Source organism: Poecilia reticulata, chromosome 2, assembly GCF_904066995.2.
Source record: "Poecilia reticulata chromosome 2, P_reticulata-male-v2, whole genome shotgun sequence".
Classification (NCBI taxonomy): Eukaryota; Metazoa; Chordata; class Actinopteri; order Cyprinodontiformes; family Poeciliidae; genus Poecilia; species Poecilia reticulata.
In genome coordinates, this window is record NC_088831.1 from 37,335,291 (window position 1) to 37,359,963 (window position 24,673).

The 24,673-nt window shown below is 37.2% G+C and overlaps 1 protein-coding gene across 5 annotated transcripts in view; it reads left to right on the forward strand.

Annotated features, from left to right (window-relative positions):
• thsd7ba (thrombospondin, type I, domain containing 7Ba) overlaps positions 1–24,673 on the forward strand; it is a 203,031-nt gene that overhangs the window by 88,181 nt on the left and 90,177 nt on the right. For all 5 annotated transcript variants that reach the window (XM_081604542.1, XM_008403136.3, XM_081604543.1 and 2 more), the window contains 4 exons: positions 888–1,057; positions 3,466–3,624; positions 9,923–10,123; positions 22,158–22,349. In XM_081604542.1, coding sequence (XP_081460668.1) covers positions 888–1,057; positions 3,466–3,624; positions 9,923–10,123; positions 22,158–22,349 — 722 coding nt within the window. The remainder of the gene's footprint in view (positions 1–887; positions 1,058–3,465; positions 3,625–9,922; positions 10,124–22,157; positions 22,350–24,673) is intronic.

Genomic DNA, 24,673 nt, shown 5'->3' on the forward strand with positions numbered 1-24,673 from the left:
GGGGAAAACTCATTACGGAAATTAAGCATTTGATAGATTACTAGGGGCTGTTGTTCCAGTAATCTCCTGAAATATTATTGCTTTCTGCATCGTTGCATATTTCATAGTTGAAACCAAACATTTATTTAGAAGTGCTGTAATAAAATAAAAAAATAAATATTACAGCCTCCTTCTCACTAACTGAAAGAAGCCTGTGTGTACACTGATTGTTGTTAATCCTCCCTAATGCTTTATTCTCATTCACATTCATTTAAATCTTTGTTTACTGGTTGTATGGCAGATTTACTTTTAAAAGACCCAAATGTAAAACATCTCTGGTGTAAACTTCATAACGGTTATCCAGCGCTTTTCTAGATTGTTTGTGACACTTGAACCTTTTCAGCCTATTTCTTTTAGTTCCTTTCTTCACACAAACTTTATTGCATAATTTTGATATCGATTATAGTTGGGAAGTGGAAGGAAAACAAAATATGGTTTCCACAGCTTCTTCTCCCAGAAGAAAGAGAGAAAGAAGGGAAGACCGGTCTGGCAGACCCCTCGACTCTGATACCCGTAAAAACAATCCAGTTCAATCAATTGCTAAGACAGAGCCATTTATCTAACCTGAGTGGACAGGCAAGAGGAACATTAATTAAAGATCCATAGTAACTGTTATTGAGCTGTATTGACTTACAGATTATGTAAGAAGTACTGCTAACTGGACTGTTGTGCATTTCACACTTGTTTTTCCACTTGACAATTATGCATTATTCTTTGTTGGGTATTACATAAAATCCCAAAATATTGCATTGATATTTGTGGCTGTAGAGTGAACATATATATAAAAGTTCCAGAGGTATGAATGCTTTTGAATGGCGTTGTATTTCCACTTTGTTGTGTTTCCTAAGGTACACCTGGAGGACCACTGACTGGGGTGAATGCCGCATCCGACCCTTACTGGGCCAGCAGGATCGACGGCGGGCTAACATCAGTCTGCTGTGTGGAGGTGGAGTCCAGACCAGGAAGACCTACTGTGTTCAAGTCCCTGATGATTCAGCAGCACATTACAAGAAGGAAGGTGAGACAAGTAGCTTCATCCTATTTGAACCAGTGCTTCCCAGAAGCACACATTGTCTAAAAATATTCAGTTATGAAACAGAAATGTATTCAAACTTAAAGCTGTGATCTGCATCATCAATGTGAATTATAGAAACAGAGCATCATGTTGGTTGTGTGCATAAAGACATGCCTTCTAACAATAGGAAAAGTGTGTCCTGATGCAAATTTGAAGTATCTTCAATTTATTCATTGTATGATTTACTGTCACATGTAATGTGTCATAGTGAAGGCTTTGAACAACAGGGGATCCCCTGCTCTGCATATAAAACAGCCAATTATTCCTCCAACAGTTTAATTCCCAGGCCTTCAATCTTATTTAAATATTTTTCCAAGTAATAGTCATAAAATGACTATTGATGTCTTCCATGTTTTTATGTCTTTAATGTTTTTAATTTTTTCTTTCTTTTCGACGTTTTAATGATGTAATGTTTTTTGTTTTTTTTGTTTTTATTTTTATTTTGTTTTTTTTAATTTTTTTTAAATTTCTCTCTTTCTCACTGATTATTTCTGTTTTTATTTTAATTATCTAAAGCACTTTGAAATGCCTTGCTGCTGAAATGTGCTATACAAATAAAATTTGATTGATTGATTGATGATTGAAAACAAAAGAGAAAAAAATAATCTAATGAATGTAATTCCACGTGCTAGAAGAAAAGTTGCACCTGAATTACATAGTTTTATATGTGGTAATAAAAGAAGCCACTGTCGCTGTTCAGGGCATTTTTCAGAGCAAGTTCATTAACCCTTTAACTCCAAACATTTTTGGTGCTTTACTACTTGATTAATATATTTAGGACTTTCAGCAGTAAACGGATAAACTGAATGCACAGCGGCAGAGCCTGTTGAAAGGAAGCAAACATCTTAAAAAATGATTATGTGATTAAATTTAAAAGCAGCCATTAAATTTTTATTCAGTTGTTGCCCAGAATTTCTTGGAACAATTAGAGGGTGTGTGCGTGTGTGCGTGCGTGTGTGTGTATATATTAAAGCCGAATGAATAAGTATATCTGTTCTGTCTTAGATAAATTAGTTCATTTTAAACATCTTTTGTGTAACTATTGTGGAATTGTAAACTGTGGTTATCATATCATCAGAATTGCCTACTAGTTTGTATCATACAATGCACATATACAAAGTATGTAGTTAATTCTAAAGTTCAGAAATGAATACTTTTTTCCACAGAACTACATAACTTCCAGTGTGCATCACCACAAATTAAGAAAAAAAAATTAAAAAAGGAGTCAGGCAGTGGCATAATAAGTATTAACCATTTATCATTTTAATTAAGCACAGTGGGCCCCTTTTAATGACTGTCAACTGAAATGTTCTTTATTCTTTTTTGCAAATCACACTCTTTCCTGCATAATGAATAAAACAATTTGTCAGTAATAGCATGCTACATCTATATTTTGCCCTAGTGTTTGAGAGAAGCCATCCTTTTGAACAACGTTTGAGAGAAATGTGAACACCTTAAGTGATAGATTTGTTACATGAAGGCCTTATCATAATTTGGTTCAGCAAGCCTTTCACTTCATGTGCTGTTATGTGAAGTTTCTTCCTGTTAGATAAAAACAATTTGTGGAACAAAGTAAAAAGATCTTCACTGCACTTTATCTCTGTGTTTAAACAAGCATGTCATTTTCACATAGAAGATCAAACACCGTGTAAATTATGGTGGGTAAAACGGCAAAATGCTCTGTGGACATTAAGTCATTTTTCTATGAGCTCTCATTTAAATGGAAATTTGCCTCTCAAAGCTGCATCAACATGGAACATTAGATTGAAATCTCTCTGCTGTGGACAGGCAGAAAAGTACCTTTTTACTCTGAGGCAGAGCCCCGTGTCAGTGCTCATTACAGGTGGTTCAGCTGTCTGTGATCTTCGGATGATGCCAGCCTTGCTTAGTCATAAAATGGTTTCACCATGTCTTGATTTAACACCTGCTAGTTTTCGCATCAGTTGCCAGCTGCCCTATATTTTATGTTTTCTTGAGTCTGACATCAGATGAGCGATCCCCTCTGGCCTCTTCACTTGTTGCTCTCTAATAAGCTTTGCTAAACTTCCCGCCACAGTGTGCAAAGTTTGAAGTGGCAGCCTTTAACAATAAATGCTATCCTGTCTTCCAAGTCGGAACTGAATTAAATCAATACTTTTCAATCTGACGGCAGCGAGGCTTCTTGATCGTCTCCTCTCTCTCCGCATCGCCGGGCCCACATGTCTGTCAGGAGTCCAATCCTAAACGTATTACCTGGCAGCGGTTTCTACCACTCACACACACATACACACACTGTGCAGCTGAATGTGTATGGTTTTGCTTGAGCACGGTTTATCCTTCTGTGTGTGCTCTTTTTCTGTCTGTTTGTTCAGTGTCCAGGCCTGTGAATGCTTGGCTGTGCGATGGAGATGATCCTCCATTGGCCGCTCAGACCTGCTCCGTTCCTTGCCAGCATCAGTGCTTGCTGTCCCAGTGGTCGCCCTGGAGTGCCTGCCTTCATGAAAACTGCAAAGAACCTCAAGGGAAGAAAGGTATGTTAAAAAATAACAAAGCATGACATGGAAACAGACAAGCCTTTGCTTTTCAAAAGTTTGGCGAAAAAAGGTTGAAATTTAACAAATAATGGGATTTTAATGATTTTTACATCAGATGTATGTAGGAGTTGTTGGTTAAAATTCAACTCCTTGAGGACAAAATACATGCACTTCACACAGAATCCATAATAAAAATGCATGATTATAAGGTTGCAAAAGTATTTTCTAATTGTCAGATCAGACATTCAAAAGACACAAATCAACCTAAGCATTTTCTGATTTAGGTTAGATAAAATTACAAAAATTATTTACCCTTTTTTTTAAGCGCCAAAATAACAAGAATAAGAATTTTGAGAATTTTTAAAATCTTTCTTCTAAGTCAGACTCTAAAATGTACTATGTTTCCTTAATGTTTGGTAAAGCGGCATTTAAAATGTACTTCAGGAAAAGTTTACATGTCCTTCCTCAAGGATACAATAAGTTGCTAAATTTTAGTCCATTTATTCCTTACACATCTGGTGTGTTTGATTCAGGTTTATAATTAAAATATTGGGAGTGGAGAGGCAAATACTTATTGAGTATGCTGTATTTGTTGTACATTATCTTATTCTCGTTTTCTGTTCAAGAAGAGATTATTATCCATTCGATGCCCTTGGCTGCCAGCACCAATACATATTCATGTTCTGGGATTTTATTCGGGAATTTTGTTTCTCTCATCTTAGATTTTCCATTTAGTTTTCCCCATTGTCAGTCTTCTCCTTCCACCAAAGGATCTTTCTTTTCACCACCTGCTACCCTGTTTCCAAAAGTACATCTGCAATTTGTTTGTTTGCCGGCCTCAGTAACTTTAATGTCCAATTTTTTCCTCTTTTTATTAAATATTTTTTATTCAGTTTTCTCCTCTGTCCAGCTTTCTAACTTGGTGTGGAGATGTTTCCAACTCTGATTCTGCAAATGTGTATTTAGCTTTGCAGCCACCACATGTACCTGGTTTTTTCTTTTTAGTTTCATATTGTTCATTAGAAACTTCTGATCCAAAAACACAGAACAAGAAGATGCATTCTGACACAAACACCTGTAGCTCAACATGACACTTACTTAATGGCCAGCAAGTCACATGGAGAGAGTTGTCAATATAAAGAAGAAGAGAAGTTTTAATTAATGTATGTGATGTAACACATTCTGTTTAGAGTCAATATAAAAGACCACAATCATTCTGAACCAAATGCTTAAAATTAATCCAACCACAGAGAAAGTAAACGTATATTAACTATAAAAAATTTAATTTTAAGCAAATGCCTTGTTAGTGTTATTTCCTTGATAATTAAAAGCTGCAGTATGTAACTTTTAAACAATTTGTTTTTGTATATATTTGTTTCAGTTTTATTTACTTTAAAGCTATTTTTTAGAGATATTGTTAATTGAATATACCCAATAACCATATAAAATTGACATTTTTTAAAATTATTTTTCAGTGTACAACTATGCTACTTCATTAAAGTTTAGCGCTTTGTTTTAAAACACTGGATTTCCTATTTGGTTTTTTTTTTTTTTAGAAACATGTTGAACAAAAAGCATATAGACAAAGTTTGTCAAAACACCCAAAAGACATACAGCTGCAACATCCCCTAAAATCCAAATCTTTAATTGAACGGATGTGCATGAGGTGAAAATCCTAAGTATCAGTCAGCAACAATTAACTTTGTGTTGTATTGTAGACAGTGCATGTGAAATCAATAAAAACTGTTGCCTAAGCACTTCCAGAGTGATCAACATGGGACTGCATAACCCTGAAAGCTGTTACTCATGTGCAATATATATTTTTTCTGATTTGTTTGCCAGTGCTAGACTAGTCAGATAGGCAACTACACATTATTCAGGTGGATGCGAAAACATAGATCGGCGCTAGGGAAGGAACGTCGGGGTGAAGGAGCGACGCTCACTCGTTCCTCACATTTAAATCACACCTACTTCACCTTTGGGTAATTTACCCCCAGTATAAATACAGCTATCCTGTGAAGGCCTCAGAGATGTGTCCATGAGTTTTCGTAAACAAGCATGAAGACCAAGAAACACCTGGGAGACTAAAAGGTGCTCACTCTGGAATGAAATTGTGGAGAAATGTAGAGCGAGTTTTGGTTGTAAAACTGAGACATGCCCTGCCCAAGCTAACCTGTAGCGGCTGCAGCAAATATCTGGAAGTAGTTGGTGGCTTAGTTTGGAGGGACCAAAAAAACTTTCTTCCAAAGGAACAAAAAAAATATTTATAATGCATAAAATCCCCATGTAATGTGAAAAATTGTGGAAAAACAGAGGAATATGAATATTTTCGTAGATCAACCACTGAAGCAATGAAAAACAATGAGACCACTCAGTCTACCTGTCTTTTCACACCACAGGTGAATTATGTCGTATCTGATTGCTCTGAAAGGCAGCGTGTGTGGAATGAAGCGCGTTTGAGCCGTTATTGTGTTAGGGCTGTGTTAAAAGGGCATCATGACCTCGTCGCCGCGGTGAGTAAAATGCACATGAAAGCCCCCCTGGGGAGCGACGGCAGTGCAGATCGTTCAGGTCAGTGTCGGTTCTCTCAAAACACCGGATCTCTTTCCGGATGAGCCGAGTCCTCTCACACATGGCGTCATTAATATATTTGGAAGAACGAAAAACTAAAGCGTCTGCCGTTTTGTGGAGGCCTCTCCTGAGGCAAGCTGTCTTTAAATGGTGTTTATAAAGACTCGGAGCACACGGCAGGCAGAGTGTAAAGCAACAGAGTCATTCACAGTGAGCGATACATTAGGCAGATATTGAGTAGTTGAGTATTGTTGTGATCCATTTGCTTGTTGCCCCGGAGCTTCTGAGAATTTCTTGCTCTGATTGAACTGCCTTTATGATTTAGAGTAAACTGATCCGTCTCTAACCGAAAGTCCCGTTATATCCCTGTTTCTGGGTATGGGAGCCAAGCAGCTTTGCTCATGGGAAAATTGCAAATTTAGATTGCCTTGCTGTAGCTTCACGTCTTTTCATGTTATCTTGGCCTATCGTATTTGCAGCTGTACAGGGAAATCAATTGAACACGGGATGCTACTGGATGAATTTTCAGCAATGTCTCTACCGAAACTCAGACAGCTGGAGGGAAGGTATATTTCTTAAAAAGACTGCGTTAAGAAAAAAAAAAAAAAAAAAAAAGAAATCACACTTTCGGTCCTTGTTTTCCTGAAATAAACTTGGTATGTCCAAGAAACCTTTTAATTATTAATGTCCTAGCCAAATCGTTTCTTGTGGCTTGGATCCGAGTAGCGGTAAGTGCTCTGGGCTATTCTGCAATCGATCCAGAGTGTCTTTGGTGTTCGAGAGGCAGCTGCGCTCAGATCAGGCTGCTAAACCCAAGCTTCACTCCAGTAGATGGTAGACAGATGTCTGTAATTTGCAGACTAGGACTCTAAGGGTAAAAAGGTGCTACCCGCAAAATAAAATAATTTGGGGCCCTTCAACTGGTAGCTGGAGTCAGAGTAAAATAAAATGAGTACGTCTCGAGAAGACATACTCATGTCTGCTGCTCAAGTGTCACTAAGGGAGAGACTGGAGTTCAGAAATTACTATTTCATCTGTCAGCTTTTTGCCAGCAAGAACATTGTACTGTCATCAGGGAATTGGAAAAGCTTAGAAGTCAATTCAAACTATAAATGTGAACATGTCCAATCAATGGAGACCTTTTCATGGAAAAATGAATATTTTATGAACAATCCATCTTTAGGAAAATCAATGTTGTAGAGTGAGGAATATGAATGACATTACGGGACAATAAGGTGATGTGGACGACTGGGTAAGTGGCGTAAAGATAATGACTCGACGTGTTCGTGTCGTTCAATAATGTTTATGCCGTTTTATTGTTTGGCCCGTTTTTATGACGTGCTTGCCATTCTTTAAGTCAAATTTTTGCTCATTCATATTTAACAGATTTTCTCTCTGAGGTTTTATGGTGATACGACAGCTGTTAGGTGGCAGAACTAAGAATCGCAGGGAAAAAAAATATTGCTGAAGTAATTTGTTGATGAGATTGTGACACCTGTGACAACTTGTCACAGACGTAGTTGTCACTGACAGCTATGTTAACCACACAAACACATAAACGTGATCTGGATCTCAATGGCACTGTCAAAGTCTGGCAATTTAATATTGGTATAATTATTGGATCACAAACCTTTTCATACCTTTTGAATTTTCCTCACATTTGATTGTGCTACTGCCATGAACTTCAAAATATTTATTGGGATTTTACTATGATAGAAAACAAATAAAAAGCGGGTCATGAATGCTAGTTGGAAGAAAAATATAAAATGTTTTCATTTTAAGTTTTTCACAAAGGCAAATCTGAAAAGTGTGGTGTGCAGTTTTTTTTTACTTCCCTTTACTCTCATATTACATTATTGATTTCACCAAAACCTATTCCCTTCAGATGTTGCCTTGCTAGCCAATAGACTTCTTGTATGTATATTATTATCAGCATAAATTAAACTGTTCTCTGAATGTCTCCGATGTGTTTTACTGAACATTTGTGAACAAACAGCATCATGAAGCTTAAAACACAGAGCAGCCAGGGATTAACTATCATTTGTGATTTGTAAACATTAATGAAAATGGTCAAGGCGTTTGTGTATCTCTTGGTATTAGACGCTTGACCAATTTAAGAAATTTTCTTTCAGCCATTACTTTGCTGATTTGGCTCTGACATATAATTAGATGTTAATTTACATGGACTCAACACCTTCTCTGGTGTTTAGTTTCCTGCACATTGGGATCAATCACCAAATTCCTTGGAATAAGTGGATGATATGGCTAGTAGTTTAAATAATCTATATCCATAACGAATTTATTTTTAACTTAAAACATTTTCATTAGTGATTAAACGATCTGCTCTTGTTGGATCTTAGGGGAAGGAACTCTGTGTTTGCAGGTTTCTTCCAGTGATGCGCCCACCAGGATTCTTTACTCTCCCTTGCTAACTATGTGTTTCTTCAGTAAGGCAAGAGCTACATCAATATTATGACGGTGTAGCATTTGTTTCAATCACCGGTTACAGTCAGGAAGCTGCAGTCTGTCCTGTTTCTTCAGAGCACAGGTTTTAGTTGTAACTGCTGCCGTTCTGCCTGGTTTGGTTTTATTTCAGTAAATTTCATGAACCCATTAGCTGTTGGACCAAGATGTACATGAATATGCTATAGATATTGTATATTTTATGGAAAATGTCACCTGTACTGCTTGAAATGACCACCACGACTTAGTTTAAAAAAATACTGGCAGTAATAAAAAAAATATTGACTCTGTAATTGGAAAGACAGGAAGCTATTGTTAAAAATATTCAATCACTGCAACTTGACCCTGCTTCCTGGCTTTTGTCACACCGTCGCCTCTGCTATGTTATTATTTTCACCGTCTTCCTCCCTCGCACCTTGGAAATACTGCTTCTGCTGTCTTTCGATGAACAGACTCTCTTTACTGAAGTATCAACCTTTCATTGTACGCGAATAAAAGACTCAACGGTTTTCTGTAAATATAAACAGTCGAGTCAGAGCAGTTACCTTGACGCTCAGAGGGTATTCTAGGGCAAACGGCACAAAATCCCACATGCAGTGACGTCTTCTACAGGAGATCGATTTCTGTCTGTCTGTCTGTCTTGGATGATCATTCCGGCTCTTTTTCAAAACTCCTTTTAATTTCACAGTCTGCTGATAAAAGAGCTCCTGCTCCTGAGTTTGCAGCATGATACATAGATGTAACAATTTCGCCTCCATAACACAATCTCTTTTCCTCTGCTAACTTGGTTCTGAAGAAAGGTGAGGAAGCTTACAGATGCAGACTGATATATATATATATATATATATATATATATATATATATATATATATTTCTTTATGATTTTATTTCCAAAGAATTGTTGAACCTACAGTGATCTGAATGGACAATACTTTAGTGTTTTTGTTTTGCTGTAACGATATCTGGACTGACATTGAGGGGAAAACAAAATTGCATCTCTGCCCTCTTTGAAACTCTTATTTTGTATTCACTTTTATTTTTTATGAGAAACATGACAGCTATTATCTCTGCCTCACACTTAGCTTCTACGAAAACAAACTATCTGTTCTAGTTAAAATATATCAATGTGAAAATATAGAGAATTATTGTTGGCTTGAAGGAGATTATGCTTAATCTATAAGAAAGGCAACATGCCTAATCCTAAAGTCTGTCATTCCTCTCACATTTCCTGTGCTTTTCTTTGCTGTCTGCCCTCCGTCAGGTTTCAGACTAAGGAAGAGAGAGGTGTTGTGGGAGTCCAGTAATACTCTGGGGACTTGCCCTCATCTGATGGAGTTCATCCCCTGTGAGGATCCTGCCTGCTACCTGTGGCAAACCCAACAAAAGGGAAAATGCATTCCCACCAACAGCTCCTGTGGTCCTGGAACCGCAGTACAGAATGTGACCTGTGTCGACGCTGAAGGTAATGCTCAGGAACCAGAACATACCTGCTATGGCCCATTTTAAAATGCTCTGTCTGTTTTTTTGATTAAGCTTCCTGTTTTCAGCAAAATTTGAAAGATTACTGCATAAATAATATACAATAGAATAGGAATTTCTCCGAAATGCTTCAATCTACAGTAACTAGCAAAAGTATTTGAATCTTTTAACTGATTTTCACATTTTATATGGTTTAAAAAGTTTTCCACCCGTCTTACCTCACTAGAGTTCCTGTCTTTGCATGTTTGTTGTGTCCTCTGCATTGCTTGTAGCAAACTGCAACCAGAACTTGAACAGACTTTTTTTTTTCTTGCCTCTCCATAACTAAGGAGTGCATGACTACTACTTTTCATTTTACCTGGGGTGTAGGTCACTACAGCTCCTTGTGTGTTACCATGGTTACCAGCCTGTCAGATAAGGAGTATTGTCATGACGTATAGTAGGTTGTATTTGTGACAATGGACAGTGCTCTGCATGGAATGTTTTGTAACTTTATCCGTGTTTAAATATTCTACACAGCTTTATTAATTCATGATAAAATATGTTCATTAATATTTGCTGAAACTCTGAATTTATGTTGAAATTTAAATAAATACAGGCGGACTACATTCACTACTTGGGTGGCTTCTGCAGGAATGTAGATGAACTAGGTTTTATTTTGGGTGAACACAAAGCCATGCCGCGCTTCAGATATTTAATTGTAAAACATTTTCATAACATGTCCCGTATCACTTGTCCTTCCACTTCTCAATTATGCTCTACTTTTTGCTGGTCCATTAAATGAAATGCAAATAAAATCCATTTTGAGATGCTCACGCCATTATAAAGGTGGTAATATGAGCATCACTAAAATGTGTTGTTCCATTATTAATTAAACAGATAAACCTCAGTGACAATGCCTGAAGTTAAAGTACATTTCCATTTTTACACAGAAGGAGAGATGATTATTAACCTTACATTTAATATCTCAAACTGTACCTTTAACAATTTTCATATTTATCCATATAATTCTTGAGTGTACAGAGTTCATTTTATACAGTCTAGTCATTTCTATTTAAATGAATCCAAGCTACTAAGAATCTGAAACAGCTAATCCTAAAAATTCAAATGAATAAGGAGCTATAAAATTCATCAAGGTTACAGTGGTGCCAGCAATGCAGTGATGTAGAGAGACCTTACCATCAATTTTATTGTGACGCCTGAACCACCAAGTGTAATGTGATCCGTTGTGCTCGGGCGTATCATTAAGGTGGGTGACGGGAACATTACCATTAACGATGCATGCATTATTCATTATGGACCACTGTCAGCTTTATGGGCACAGAAAACACGGGCCTGATTAAAAGTCAGAATCCCTGCTTCCTACCAGGCATTAATTGCTCATCTCCATTGATTATGGGCCTAATTGGAGCCTTTTTTGTCCATGTTTTATTACTCTGTCACAATGGATCGGGTGTATGTTTGTCACGAATCCAGATGAAAGTCCAAACACATTAGCCATCCTAAGAGCCTAATGAGTTTTGACGGGCCGAGTAAGGAGGGAAGCTTTCGAAATTTGGTGGAAACAATCTCATCAGATTATTTAGAGTGGATTTCGTGTTTGTGGCTGATGAAAGATTGATGTTTTTTTATTTTGATTTTTGTCCTTCGACTGACCATTTGAATTCATTGGCATACTAACTATTGCCTTAGTTATGTTGCGTACTGTCAGCAGTGTTTCTGTTTTATAACAGCTACAATCAGAAAGAAGGACCCAAGTTCTCTGCTACCTTTGTTAAGAAAATGAATAGCAGTAAACTCATTGAAGAAAAATATATTTAGATAGATTAACTTGGATCGTGATGATTAGTTTTGCAGCCATGCAGTCATAACCCACTTTGACCAAGGTCAAGTTTCCACCTTAGAGAGATGATTCTTTCGGCACTTTTTACTGTTGTGCTTGAAATATAAATTTCGTAGACCTTGGAGAAAGCAGCTTCTAATTGCCTCTCTGACTACACATTCAGATTCAACACACTGAAGGTCCCTTTCCCAAATGTTGCCCAAATAAGAATGATGGACACTTTGTCTGTAGAGAGGAAGGCAATGAGGCATTATTGGTCCTGGAAAAATATAAAGAATAAGTACATTTGAAGTTTTCAAAGACTCTGGAATAATATATTTTCAAGTTTTTTTTAGGGTCAGGGGTTGTTTAAAGCTCCTGCTACTGCTATACCTGTGGTGGATTGAGCCTATCACAAGATGAAACAACATTTTATATACAATTTCACAATGGAACTAGATATGACAACAATTTTCTGAATTCTTCTTCCCCTGTTTCTTATTGTGTGACAGAAAAACTTTTATTGTTAGAATTTACATATTTATAGGTTGTTGATTAAATTCGAACAGAATGCTTAAGAAATAAAGAGACTGGAAGCACCAATTATTCCCCTCTCACTGAACTATGCAAAGATTACCAGTAATATCATATTTTTGCTGCATTCTTGATGTGTTTTGTTTGTTAATGACTTTCTATAATGCGTCATAGAAATTTCACAGTTTAATCGAGAAAGCAATGTTGTGAGGCAGAAATATTTTTGACTGACTGCAAGGTTTATACGTGGCATGTATACCCTCGACTTTCTTAGCTTCTGTTAACTTTTTTCTTACAAAAGGAGAAAGACATAAATGTTATGTGGACAGACTCTTAGTGCTAACCATATAAAGACAAAATAATGTGACACTTTTTTTCCTCCATAAGATGCTCAAACTTTGTGGCTAGCTTGTTTTGGAAACTAATCCCGTTTTTAACCTTTCCACAAGTTTACAGCTGACCCGTCTGCTATGCTTATCGGTGTTCAAGATGCCGTTTGTTCACAGTTTCACTCACAAAATCTCTGAGGCATCAGAGAACAGCTGTGTTTCCACTGGGATTTAAATACACACAGACACAAAATGCGCATGTAACTGGTTGCACTTTTCACGGCGAGTATGAGAGTAAAGGCTTCTGAAAAGTATCGTTGCAACAAAATAAAATGTGAAGAAGTTCTAATGGTTTAGATACTTTTGCAAAGCACAGTGTGGCCCGGGTAGACAAAAGAAAAAAATAACTGTAAAGGTTGTTCTGTGGGTTGTTCTGAAATTTTGCAGGTGAAGAATTATTTTCTTTCCTTCGATGACATCAGCTTTGCATCAGCGACTATTTAATCACATCCAAAATGTTGTCGGGGGAACCCCTGTTGATAGTTCTTACTTTGTGTTATAATGACGCCTTTTCTGGGATTTTTGTATGAATTATTGTGCACAGGGTTTGTACGGCTGCTGCTGATTGAGGGAAAGGTCAGCAGTAGCGACCGTTTCTTCACGCCAGTCTTGTTTACACAATACGTCTCTATTAAAAACCTGTTTCCATGTTGTGTTTTTCCCTAAAGTATTGCGTCAAGTGAAGAATAAATTTGCTTCCGCCGTGAAGCCCATTTGAAACAAATACAAGATTAATCCTCTATATAAATCATACTCAGAGGGTAGCATTTGAAGACCTGCAGACTTCTCTCTATTTTATCTTCCCACATAATGTAAGCTTTTTGTTTGCAGATTTTCTAGCATAGAACCAGAGAGCTAGACTGCTTTTCAAACCTGTAAACTTGTCTGTGTCTCTGCTTTTGAGGAGCACAAATGCATCACTTTTCAAACAAACTTAAGCTGATGGAGGTTTAGAGGAAGCAATCAGAAAACATCTCCCAGTACCAAAATGCCAGGTTGTTTTGCTTAGATAAGGAAATTCATAGAAATACTCGGGTCCAGATGGAATAAAATGAGTTGTTCAAGGACATTTCAGAGTTCAGCTAGAGACGTAAAACTAACTGAAGAACTTTCATAACTAAAAAGCACCACACTAAACACCAGCTTGTCAAAGTCTAGCTCTCTGGATAAAAAAATCTTAATATAACATTTGTAATAATAAAATCTTATTTGTATGAAATAATCAACATTTACAACTCCATTTGTACAGATAAAAAATGAATATTTGAGAGAGATAACTGTAAAAAAAGATAACTTGCTTACTGACGGATTTTGCTTTACTCAAGAGGTTTGTTGTTTGATTATTGATATTACAACAGAAGTGTAAAAACCTCAAACATGTCTAAAAACTCTGTGAAATTCTTAGAAGTTAATACCAGCCATTATATTACTTGGTAACTACTTGTCATAAAAATATTTATAGTTTGATTAACAATAATAACAAAGTCGGATGTTCTTTTGGATCAGTGTCAGGCATTCTGCATTAATCAGGATTTGAGGTATTTAAAAGGCTGATATCTGTCTCTGTCTGTCAGTCTTGAAAAAATCCCAGCCTGTGTTCTCATGTGTGGCTATTAAAACTGTATAATTTTATGTGCGTATTATTTTGTTGATTCAGTCAGATCAGATCTTTTCCAGTCTTTACAAGAACGTTTAGAGTGAAAGAGGAATTGCCAACTGTTCCAGCTTTTTCCCGTTTACATATAGTATGGGTTGGATTATCATCAGGTCACATTAAAACAGAGATTAAACTGCATCTGTAAGTCCTGCACTTTTATAAGCTGTTCTTCATGACAGTGTGAGAATGAGAGAGTGGCGTTCTTCATTAGCTATCTGAAATTCACCTGGTGTTGGAGCAGCAATGTTGAGACTTTTTTGCAGAAACTCTGACTTGAACCAAAAGATTTTCACCAAATGGGAAATCGGAGTCATAAATATTACTGATGATGAGAGTTAAAGTGGAGGTATTATGTAAAATTAACTCTTTTTTCTTTTTTTTTTAGCTTTATGTCATGTTATAATGTTGCTTCTTCATCAAAATAAACAAAATCATCGATTCTTTCATGCATGTTTGAGAAATATTTGCTCTCACAAAGCCCTGCCTGTTTACCCAAAGCTTCTCCTGGGAGCTTCAGTCCCTGTTTCTTCCCCCATATATTTCCACCAAACCAGCAGCCACAGCAATTGGCAAACTCCTGGTTGAAATGCTAAGCTTATTATACAATCTACTATTCAGTCCAACTCTACTTACTGCCATAGTTGGCCTTACATCTCTTATTTATTGGATATAGTTTTTCTGACCCCTGTTGTTGTCCCCAACTAAAGTTAATACCTGGTCAGGAGCAGAAACTGTCGAATGATGAAATGTTGTGTTAAACCTTAGAAGGGAAAGTGTTCTTCTGCAGAGACGCATTGGACATAAACACAAACTGGGAGTCTGCAGGTTGTCAAGTAAAGAAAAAATAATAAGGTTTTATTAATAAAACAAAAGGCATTGCAGTTCCAGGAAATCAAGAGAACACAGAATCTAAATTAATCTGCTGAGCGTGACAAGAATGAAAGTGAGAATGGATAATGCATTCACACAACATAAGAAGGGCAAGGATTTCTTAGCAACCAAGGAGAAATCCTCAGTCTACATGTACTAGTCTGGTAAATGAGGGACACAGAGATATTTCATGAGCTAGAATCTAGTGCACTAAAATCAAGGAATTGATCAATTGAAATAAAATAAAAAAGGCAGACTACAACAACAGTGCAGAATATTTAAAAAAAAAATCAAGCAAAGAATATCGGCATAATATAACGACTAGAATCATCCAAATTTCAAAATTACAAAAACTACTTAAGAAATCTTTACATCCCTTTCAGTTTCCATAAAACATTACTTCATATAGAAATGTGGAGTTACTAAGTTTAGGTTTACATTGTATTTTTAAAATTAGGGGTTGCAATTATAGATCCAGACCACTTGACCAAACAAAACATTGTTTAGGCAAGAGCAGGATAACAGATTTTAACAGCCCCCCCCTTTTTCTTTCGCTTACATATTGTTATGATAGATTGTTGTTGGTTATTGGGGCTCTAAACCAGCATAAATAACTGCTGAGATGGCTTACCCGCCGGGTATTTGCCCAAGGCTGAGTGAAGTTGTTTTGACACCTCGTTCAGCTCCTTCTCCTTGCAGAGTCAATGCCACCGATCGCGGAGGCTGCTGACTCAAATATACTCGGTTTATGTGTAACTGATGGCTGACATGACTGATTTTCTACCTCGTGTACTGCACTGGATGGTGACTTACCCAAAGCCTGCAGACTCTGACATTTGTGAAACTAACAATAACAACAACAGTGTCTCTCTCCAACTGTCTGCCTCTTTCCGCCTAACTGGTCAACAGTATGTAGTCAATGACGAGCCCAGAAAAGCCACTGGAAACATGGACGTATGGATGTCAGAGGAGGGGAAATTGTAAAGGAACATGCTTGGCAAGCTGATGTAGCCCAAACACTAATTGGTCATCCAGCCCAGTTTGTCACAACGCACTTGAATGGTGACTGGGATTTTGTCCAGTTCACCTTAAAGCTCCCCTGATATGTGATTATTAACTTTTAAGAAAAGTCGATGCCAATTTTTTTTCTATGGATTTAATGCTGAATAATAACAATGAGAGAGATTAATTGGTCGGTGGGCGTGCAGAGAAGAAATCATGTTGAAATTGCATGCAGTAGGCAGCGATATTATTTCTGAGTAAGAGCCCTAACTACAGATCCCTGTATTAATAATGCAGGAGGACCCCAGGGGCAGCCATCTTTCTGCACAACAGTACACCCTGAGACACACACACGCGCGCATATACACACACACACACACACAAGTTGTAGCTTCGTGCTGTTATGTCATTTGTCCTCGGGCAATGGTTCCAGACAGTTTTGTGGCTTTTTGTTTGCTATTATACTCATTAGGCCCTTTTGTTTTCAGAGTAATTCATAAATCAATTGTTTTTATACAGTTTATTAAAGAAGAAAAAATAATCCCATACTTAGAAATAAAATGTTACCACAGAGTCCTTAAAATTGTACTTTAGCCTCTAGTGTTTTATATGTCAGAACATGTTTTATTGGATAATATTGAGTGCAAACATATGAGGTAACCTTGCTTATGTCTTTTATATAAGAGTAAACTTGCTTATTGTGCCCTTTCAGACAAGATAACAACAGAGCCTGCTGGATCGCTGAGGGCCTTCAGGTCGATTAAATTCCAACTCATGAAAATCTTATTCCCATCTTGTGTTGGAGCAAAGTGGCTGGAAATAGAATTAGACTTTCATTTCTGGGAGAGCAGCAAGAGTATTCATGGGTCGGTTCCTGGTGTCAAGATATGCCAAGGTTTTACAATGTTTTGGTTTGAAATGGCAAACATTTTTGATAATGTTCTTTCAGTTTTCACTCGTTTTAATTAGGAAACAAAGGAATTACATTTTTTCCTGCTGGATAGAGCATGAAGGAGTGCAACGCAAACTCTGCCTCACCTCTGTAAAACTGTTTCCAGGAGTTAGCAAGGTATTAGTGACATTTGTGACGACAGGATGGCAGATGGCATCTGGCTGGTAACTAGTTTCTTATACGTGTGTCATCATGTCAGCACTAGCCAGACAAAATCACATTTTATTTTTAAATAGGACTTGCATCAACAGGAAACAGGAGAATAGAGAAATTGCTGAATGAAAGAGAGTAAATCATTGTACGTGCACACAAGGGGTGATTACTGGATCAGGCGAGAGTGATTAACATAATGTGGAAAAGCTGGGGTTAAGCACTGACTGGAGGATCTGAGTGGAGAAATAATAAAACAATTGTAATTACAAGGAGAACACAAGGAACAAATGAATAACAACTTGACCGAACATGACTAGATGACAAAGTTTCAACATAAACACGCTCAAAAGTAACAGAGTACACAGGGCCAAGTGCACAAAACAAGTCTGGTACAGTAAATCATTGCAGGACCTAAACTGACACATGAACAACTGAAAAAGGAAAAAAAAAAATCACAAAATGAAGTTGCACTGATATGCATTTGAGAACTATATAAAAGTTAAGAGAATAAAACTTTTTATATTTTCTGGCTGCATCTCATTCTTATATCTAGGTTTTTTTTTTATCTTACAAATGTGAAGGTTGAATTATAGAAATGTGTGTATGCAGTGTTTTATTTCACGCTCGTTTTGTATAAAGCGTGCCAGTCTGAAATAATTACCTGGGTTGGCGCGATGGTGAACCATGACAATGAATTCCCACGCAGCGTAAAATCTCAGTCAGCTCAAAACAATTATGTTAAATGCAGCTTCGATTCAGGTGCTGCAGCCCCCAGATCACTGCTTAGTTAGCTGCACTTTGGAAATGTATGCATAGGAGGAAATGTAAACTTTTTCTTCCACAGCTTTCTTTGATTTTAGACTTTATTCTAACCTTTGACCTTACATCTCTACATTGCTGTTGTGTAAATATCGTCTGCTTTAAATTTTAACTTATTTTCCTATTATTTCATCAAAAGTATGTGGTGATATGTTCTTGTAATATATTGTATGTTGAGTTTTTGGTGTTTTTTTTTTTTGCAAATGCATTTATTTAAAATACTTTGTGTTACCACCTAAGTTTAGTGTATATGTTTTGTAGCACCATTAGCATGCTAAAATAAGTATTTTATGCAAAAAAAACCATCACATATTGTTATTATTGTAGACCTGCTGTGCTGAGTTTGGAGTAAAGTGTATCGGTACACTCCTAAAGTGTGCTAAAGCTAAATCACTGGATGCAGTGGTCCCTAGCTTTTCTCCATTATTTCTAGACAATCTTCTGCTGCACACATGCCAGATATTTTGATGTAGCTTTAGATGCTTTAACTCTATGGGCAAAAGGTTTTCAAACTCCCTGAGGGAGTATTTCACATTTATCTCATGAGGCGTTACCAAGGCTCGTATTTTTCTGCATTAGCTGTTTCCTCCAATATTAAGAGTGTATGGGGACAAAAAAAACAACAACAACAAATTGATAACAAATATGCCCTAGAGTTGTTATTGTTAAACTATATATCTTGTTGTAGTGGCAAGTTCAGCAAAGTTAATGACACTACGCGGTGGAGGTGTATATCTATAAAAGCGATGCCTGGGCTGCTGCTGGCATTGTTTTGACAAGTTGATGACATCCCACTTTTTTTTCTGTTTCTCTCTCATTTTATAGAGACAATCGCAAAAATTAAAAAGTAGATATTATTTTGAGGAAGATATTATATACTGCAATACTGATGAATAGTCGCACGTTAAATGTTTAGTTTATTTTGAGTCAATAGTTCTACTGACTTATTTGCTTGACTTTTTTAATTGAGAGAAGGTTTACAGATTTCACTACATGCCTGCAAGTTGGAAGCTGAGAGATGACTTAAAAAAAACTATCTTGTATTACCAAAAAAGAATCATAACACAACGAACAGTTTTTTTTCGATCCGACTACATTCTTTCTGTGTTTTACCAGGAACTTTGAAGGGAGCTCTGTCAACTACAAGAAGTTGTTAGAATTACTGTAAATCCATTATTACTACAATGTAGCAATATACCTGTGTGCAATGTAATTTTAAATCATTTGGTTTACTTGCATCATGAATGCCAAGCACTGCTGGATTGAATGTAATATTTGTTGTAACAGAGAGAATTACATTTCATTTGGTACTTTATGATCTTGAAAACGGCTGTTTTTAAAAAAGCATGTTAACAAACCAGACTCCCAACAATGAACTCTAAAAAGATTAATGTTGAAATATTGAATCAGAATTGAGTGAAGCTGGTGTCGCACTGTTTCTCATCACGCTAAGTACATTATTATGAAAACATATTGGCGCCTTTACAGATTTCTCCAGTTTTTACTTTTCTCGTCATGCTGAAATGTTTCAGGCCATAAAGCAAATTTTGTCATCAGACAGAAATAACATGAGTTAAATAACAGCCAGTGGCAGGCTGTACATTTGGTGCCATCAGGACTTTTAAATCTTGCAAGTCCTGAATCAGCAAAACAGCATTTTGCTACCACTACCGTGTTTAGCTGTCAGTATTATGTTCATCAAGCGATATTACTTATTGACACAAAGTCACTTAAATTGGGTCAGGGACTGTCTGCCTCTTTGTTTGAGAAGCGTAGCCTCAGGCCTGGAGGAGCTGACTCTTATCCTGGCCTTTTTCCACTTGGCTGTGATCCACTCCACTGCACACTAAAGGTCATGGCTTGAAGATGCAGCTCAGTGACCCCTTCTCTCCAGGACTACACCTGCACACCCTGTCCACTGTTTTCCATTGTTCAGTTTTTAGTTCACACACATACAGTCACACAAAGAATCAAGTTGGTTTATGGGAAAGAAAATAATAATTGTAGCTATAAAAAGTGTTATTTTCTTAAGATGTAGCCTAATGGTTTCATAAATAATAGTGTTTATATGGATATGAGTACATACTAAAGAAAAATAAGCCAAATTTGACCCACTTCACCTTATGCACAGTGGTGCCTATTTGTTGGATATATTGAAACGCTAAGTTGCAAAAGAAATTAAGAGAGAAAATACAAGATTAGTTTACCTGCTCAGTTTTATCAGATGTATAAGAATGAGCATTTTTCAGATTAGTGAAGGCAATAATATTGCTGATACTGAAAAATAAAAGCTGAGTTTGTGTAACTCTAATAGTTCCTCAGTTGTTTTTTTATATGCACGCATACACCTGGACACAAATTGATTTATTGTCACACTTTTTTTCATTTAATAAAAAGTAGAGATGTGCCGATCAGGTTTTTTCCTGCCGATTCCGATTCCGATCACCCATGAGGGCTGATCACCGATGCCAATCACATAATTATTATTATTTTTTTATCATAAACACTACCGGTTACATTATGTGGAAAAAGGAACCATGAATTCACCTTAATTTAGATAAAAACTTGTTTTTAATAACTTTTTCCAAGAAAACTAAACAAAACAGGCATTGTGCAAATTGTACTGCTGTCAGTAATACCATCTTTAACAGACTGATAACATATGAAGGCTCTGAAGAGGCTAAATAATGCAAAGAGTCAAAATAAAACCTCTCAACATTCCCAAAAAATTCAAGTATAAAACTTAACATTCAAATCCAAATATAAGTTCCATTACAATAAACAATCCAGAGTTACTGAATGAAAACTTCCTGATAGCATGGCGGCTAGCTGATTACTGCTAGTTCTGATTGGCTGTTTCTGACTGAGCGGAGTAATTATGTAAAGCAGGGAGGAGATCGATTATTTTTTCAGAGATTATCTGTCTCATGTTAGGACAGCGAAAGTTTTAATACGTATGTAAAATGTATTTTTTAAGTTAGATACTGCAGCTTTAAGCAGAGGTTCGGTGTGAGAGTCACTACCAGGTGGAGCAGAAGCGGCGCTCCGTCTGTCAAATATTACTACCTGTAGCGAGTTGCAGCGGTTCAACAGCAAGAATAGAACCAGCGTCTTACATCGCAGCTCGAAGACTTAAATAATTTTGCGGGTTTTAGTTTAGCTTTCTGACCGTCATGCTAATCCGGGTGAGTGTTTGTAGCTGTGCGCTGGTTTACCTGCTATCTGATCCTCCATGTCTTTTTAACTGCAGTGAGCCTCGATGTAGCCAAACTCCGTCAAGTATGCCATTGTTTCTATGCCATATTAGCTTCGTTGTGTTGATGCATTTTGACCTGCTTCAATTTTCCGCCGCAACACGCAAACTTCCCCATTCACTCAGTGCGTTATAGTTCCACATCGCTTAGGATTTGTTGCTGCGCGTTTGCGCAGTGTGGAGGAAAGAGGAGACCAGCTGCACAGGCAGGCTGCGAAATGAGATGCAGCTGATCGGTATCGGCAACAAGAGACAATGATCGCCGATCACCGATCATGCACTTTTTCATGGAAATCGGCCGATTATGATTGGTGGCCGATCGATCGGCACACCTCTAGTAAAAAGGAATTATGCATTTTAGTGTAAAATAATCCACCGTTGATTTTGGTGTCACGTGGTTGACACTCTTATATCTGTTTTGTCAACTCTCAAATAAAATAAAAACTGAAAACAACCTTTTCTCTCCCTTTATTGCCTTAAGATGAATGCCAGTTATTGCACATAACTCATAATTTAGTCACAATTCCAACATTTTCATTTCAGCTGTGTTACTATGCCATGTTTAGGAGGTGATGTGCCCGACGGCCACTGTGTAGAAGAGCCTCCACCCACTGAGGAGGCCTGTGATGTTGCCTGTTCTACAGACTGTGTGGTGGGCTCCTGGTCCTCCTGGTCTTCCTGCTCACACAGCTGCGCCACAAAGACCGCAGAGGGCAAGCAGAGCCGCAGTCGCACAGTATTAGCCATCCCAGGAAAAGGTAACCTTAAAATCCCTCTGATTACTTTGACTCTTCTCCATATGTGTGAATTTCTTCCACACATTTTACTTTTCAACCAGTTTGCTTCCTTTTTTTATTTGCTTATCAATGACAACTTATTGCCATTAATAAGTTAATGGCAATAACTTATTGCCAAGTAAGTAATTGCTTGGCAATAACTTGGTATCAAGTTTGTGCTTTGGGGAAGCACAAAAATGTGCAAAATGTAAATTTTGTGTAATAGATCCTCCTTAAAAATAGGCAAATTTACATTGACTAAGACTGAATATCAATTAAATATTAAAATTAACTCATATAACATGTATGAAAAACATATAAGATGTATCCATAAGTAAAAGTGCAGCGCCTAAGCTTTATTTTGTAACTAGAAATGTTAAGAAGAGTTTCAGAATTAACTGAAAACTAAGCTCAGCAAATAGTAGATAAAGATTGATTGAGCGGCAGGTTTTATCAGCGTGGTTTCACCAGCATTGCAGCCCTTTCGCCTGGTTCCCCAGATTTAAGAGTGTTATACAGACATTTTTCATTTCAGAAAACATTTGAGGTTTGAGCAGATCATCCATTATCAGGAGCTGTTCCTCTGGCAAGTGTTTCTCTGTATACTTCATGTTTTCAAGTCAGGCTGCCTTGGCAGGCGGCTGCTGCCCATTAATCCCTGTAACTAAACACATATCAGCAATAACAGCTGATGAAAGAATCTTGCAGCTTAAACCCAATTGCTGGATATCTGTTGGCTGGCAGAGGAGGCTGTGAGAGAGCAGTTTGTGTGAAACCACAGTACAGCTGTGGAATGCAAAGTAGATCAGAAACCGTAAGCATCTCGTTGGTTGTAGTTCGGTGAAAAAGTCATGTTTGTGTTTTGCTGTGGTCCTCAACACTCTGCAATTAACACGTTCAGCTCATCATCAGTTTGGCTTTTATCATTTTATTCCATTCAGATTGAGGAGTCCTAGTAGTCAGAAACAGAGAAACTCACATTAACAACATGAGACAGTGGACTCAGTGCTGCCCTTAGAAAATAAGTGAAAGTTAGAATTTAAATCACTTTTTTTATTATTTTGCTTTTATAGCCATCTTTGCTACATGTTAGCATCAGGGTTGCCTTTGAGTTTGAATTGCATCGATTTTCTGAAGTCCTTTTGCATCATTGTTTACCAAGCTGTTTCAGTTTATTGAGATTAGTGGACATCTATTGTTTTACTACTATCTGAAAATTATCGAGTGACATTTTCAGAAGTGTTTGGGATCATTGTCATGATAAATGGCTGACTTTGATCATGTGTCATCTGTCAAAAAATAACCTCGTAATTGAGTTTACAGAGAAATTCATTGTCAACTCACTGGTATGTCCAATCTTTCTTTATTATAATAATCTTCTGCTCCAAAAATTGCTCCAACCTTGCCTCTCTGATCTGACACACATTACATACACACACTTCATTTAGAGGGAAGCTCACTCATATGTATGTACATTTATGTACATGTAGATCACAGCCATAACACATTATTATCTACTCTCCAAAATGAAATCTGTTGAGTAAAACAAATTGTGCTTGAAAATGACTGAAAATAGCTGCTGGTAATTTTGGAAAAAGGGAAGAAAAGCTGCGGAAATGAAGCAATAGCTTACGCTAAACATTAGCAAAGAAACAAGGATATTGCACTGCTTCTTGCATTTCCTTCTTAGTCTTTAGTCTTATTGAACTATCTGCTTTGAATAATGGCTATTTTGGTCTCATTTCGTAGGGGATTTTGCAAAACTGTTTACCAACTGTAACAGCTGCCAGTTGCTTTTTTTAGCAACGCATTTCTTAATGTGTTTCCTTCTTAGCATTGTGTTACACACACCTGAAAGCTCCAGACCCTCAAACTGTCAAAGCCAGCGCTGCATAAAGGTGATTCATCTTCTCTGAGCATAAGTTAACCATGTGATAAGCAGCATCTGGCTGCTACTAAGCAGTTGCAGCGTAAAATGTTTTCTCAAAGTGCTAAGACTCTTCATCTTTTGTGAAATGCACAGCAGGTTTTAAAAACTTGAATATTTATCTGTCATGGCCGAAGGCAGCTGGGTTTTTTATTGACTCTGCTCTATTTCATCCTTGCTCAGAAGCCCTCTGAAATGTAGGTGATTAGTTGAAAGATTTATTAGCTGTTGGTGGACATTTCAGATTTTAGAACTGTTGTAGGCAGATGCAGCAGATATATGACTGCCAGCTAAACCGCTTTGAGCCAAATCAAGAAAGGACTGTTGGGCTGAGTCCGAAGACAGCGGACCAATCTGCACTTTTCGAAATGCTAGATTG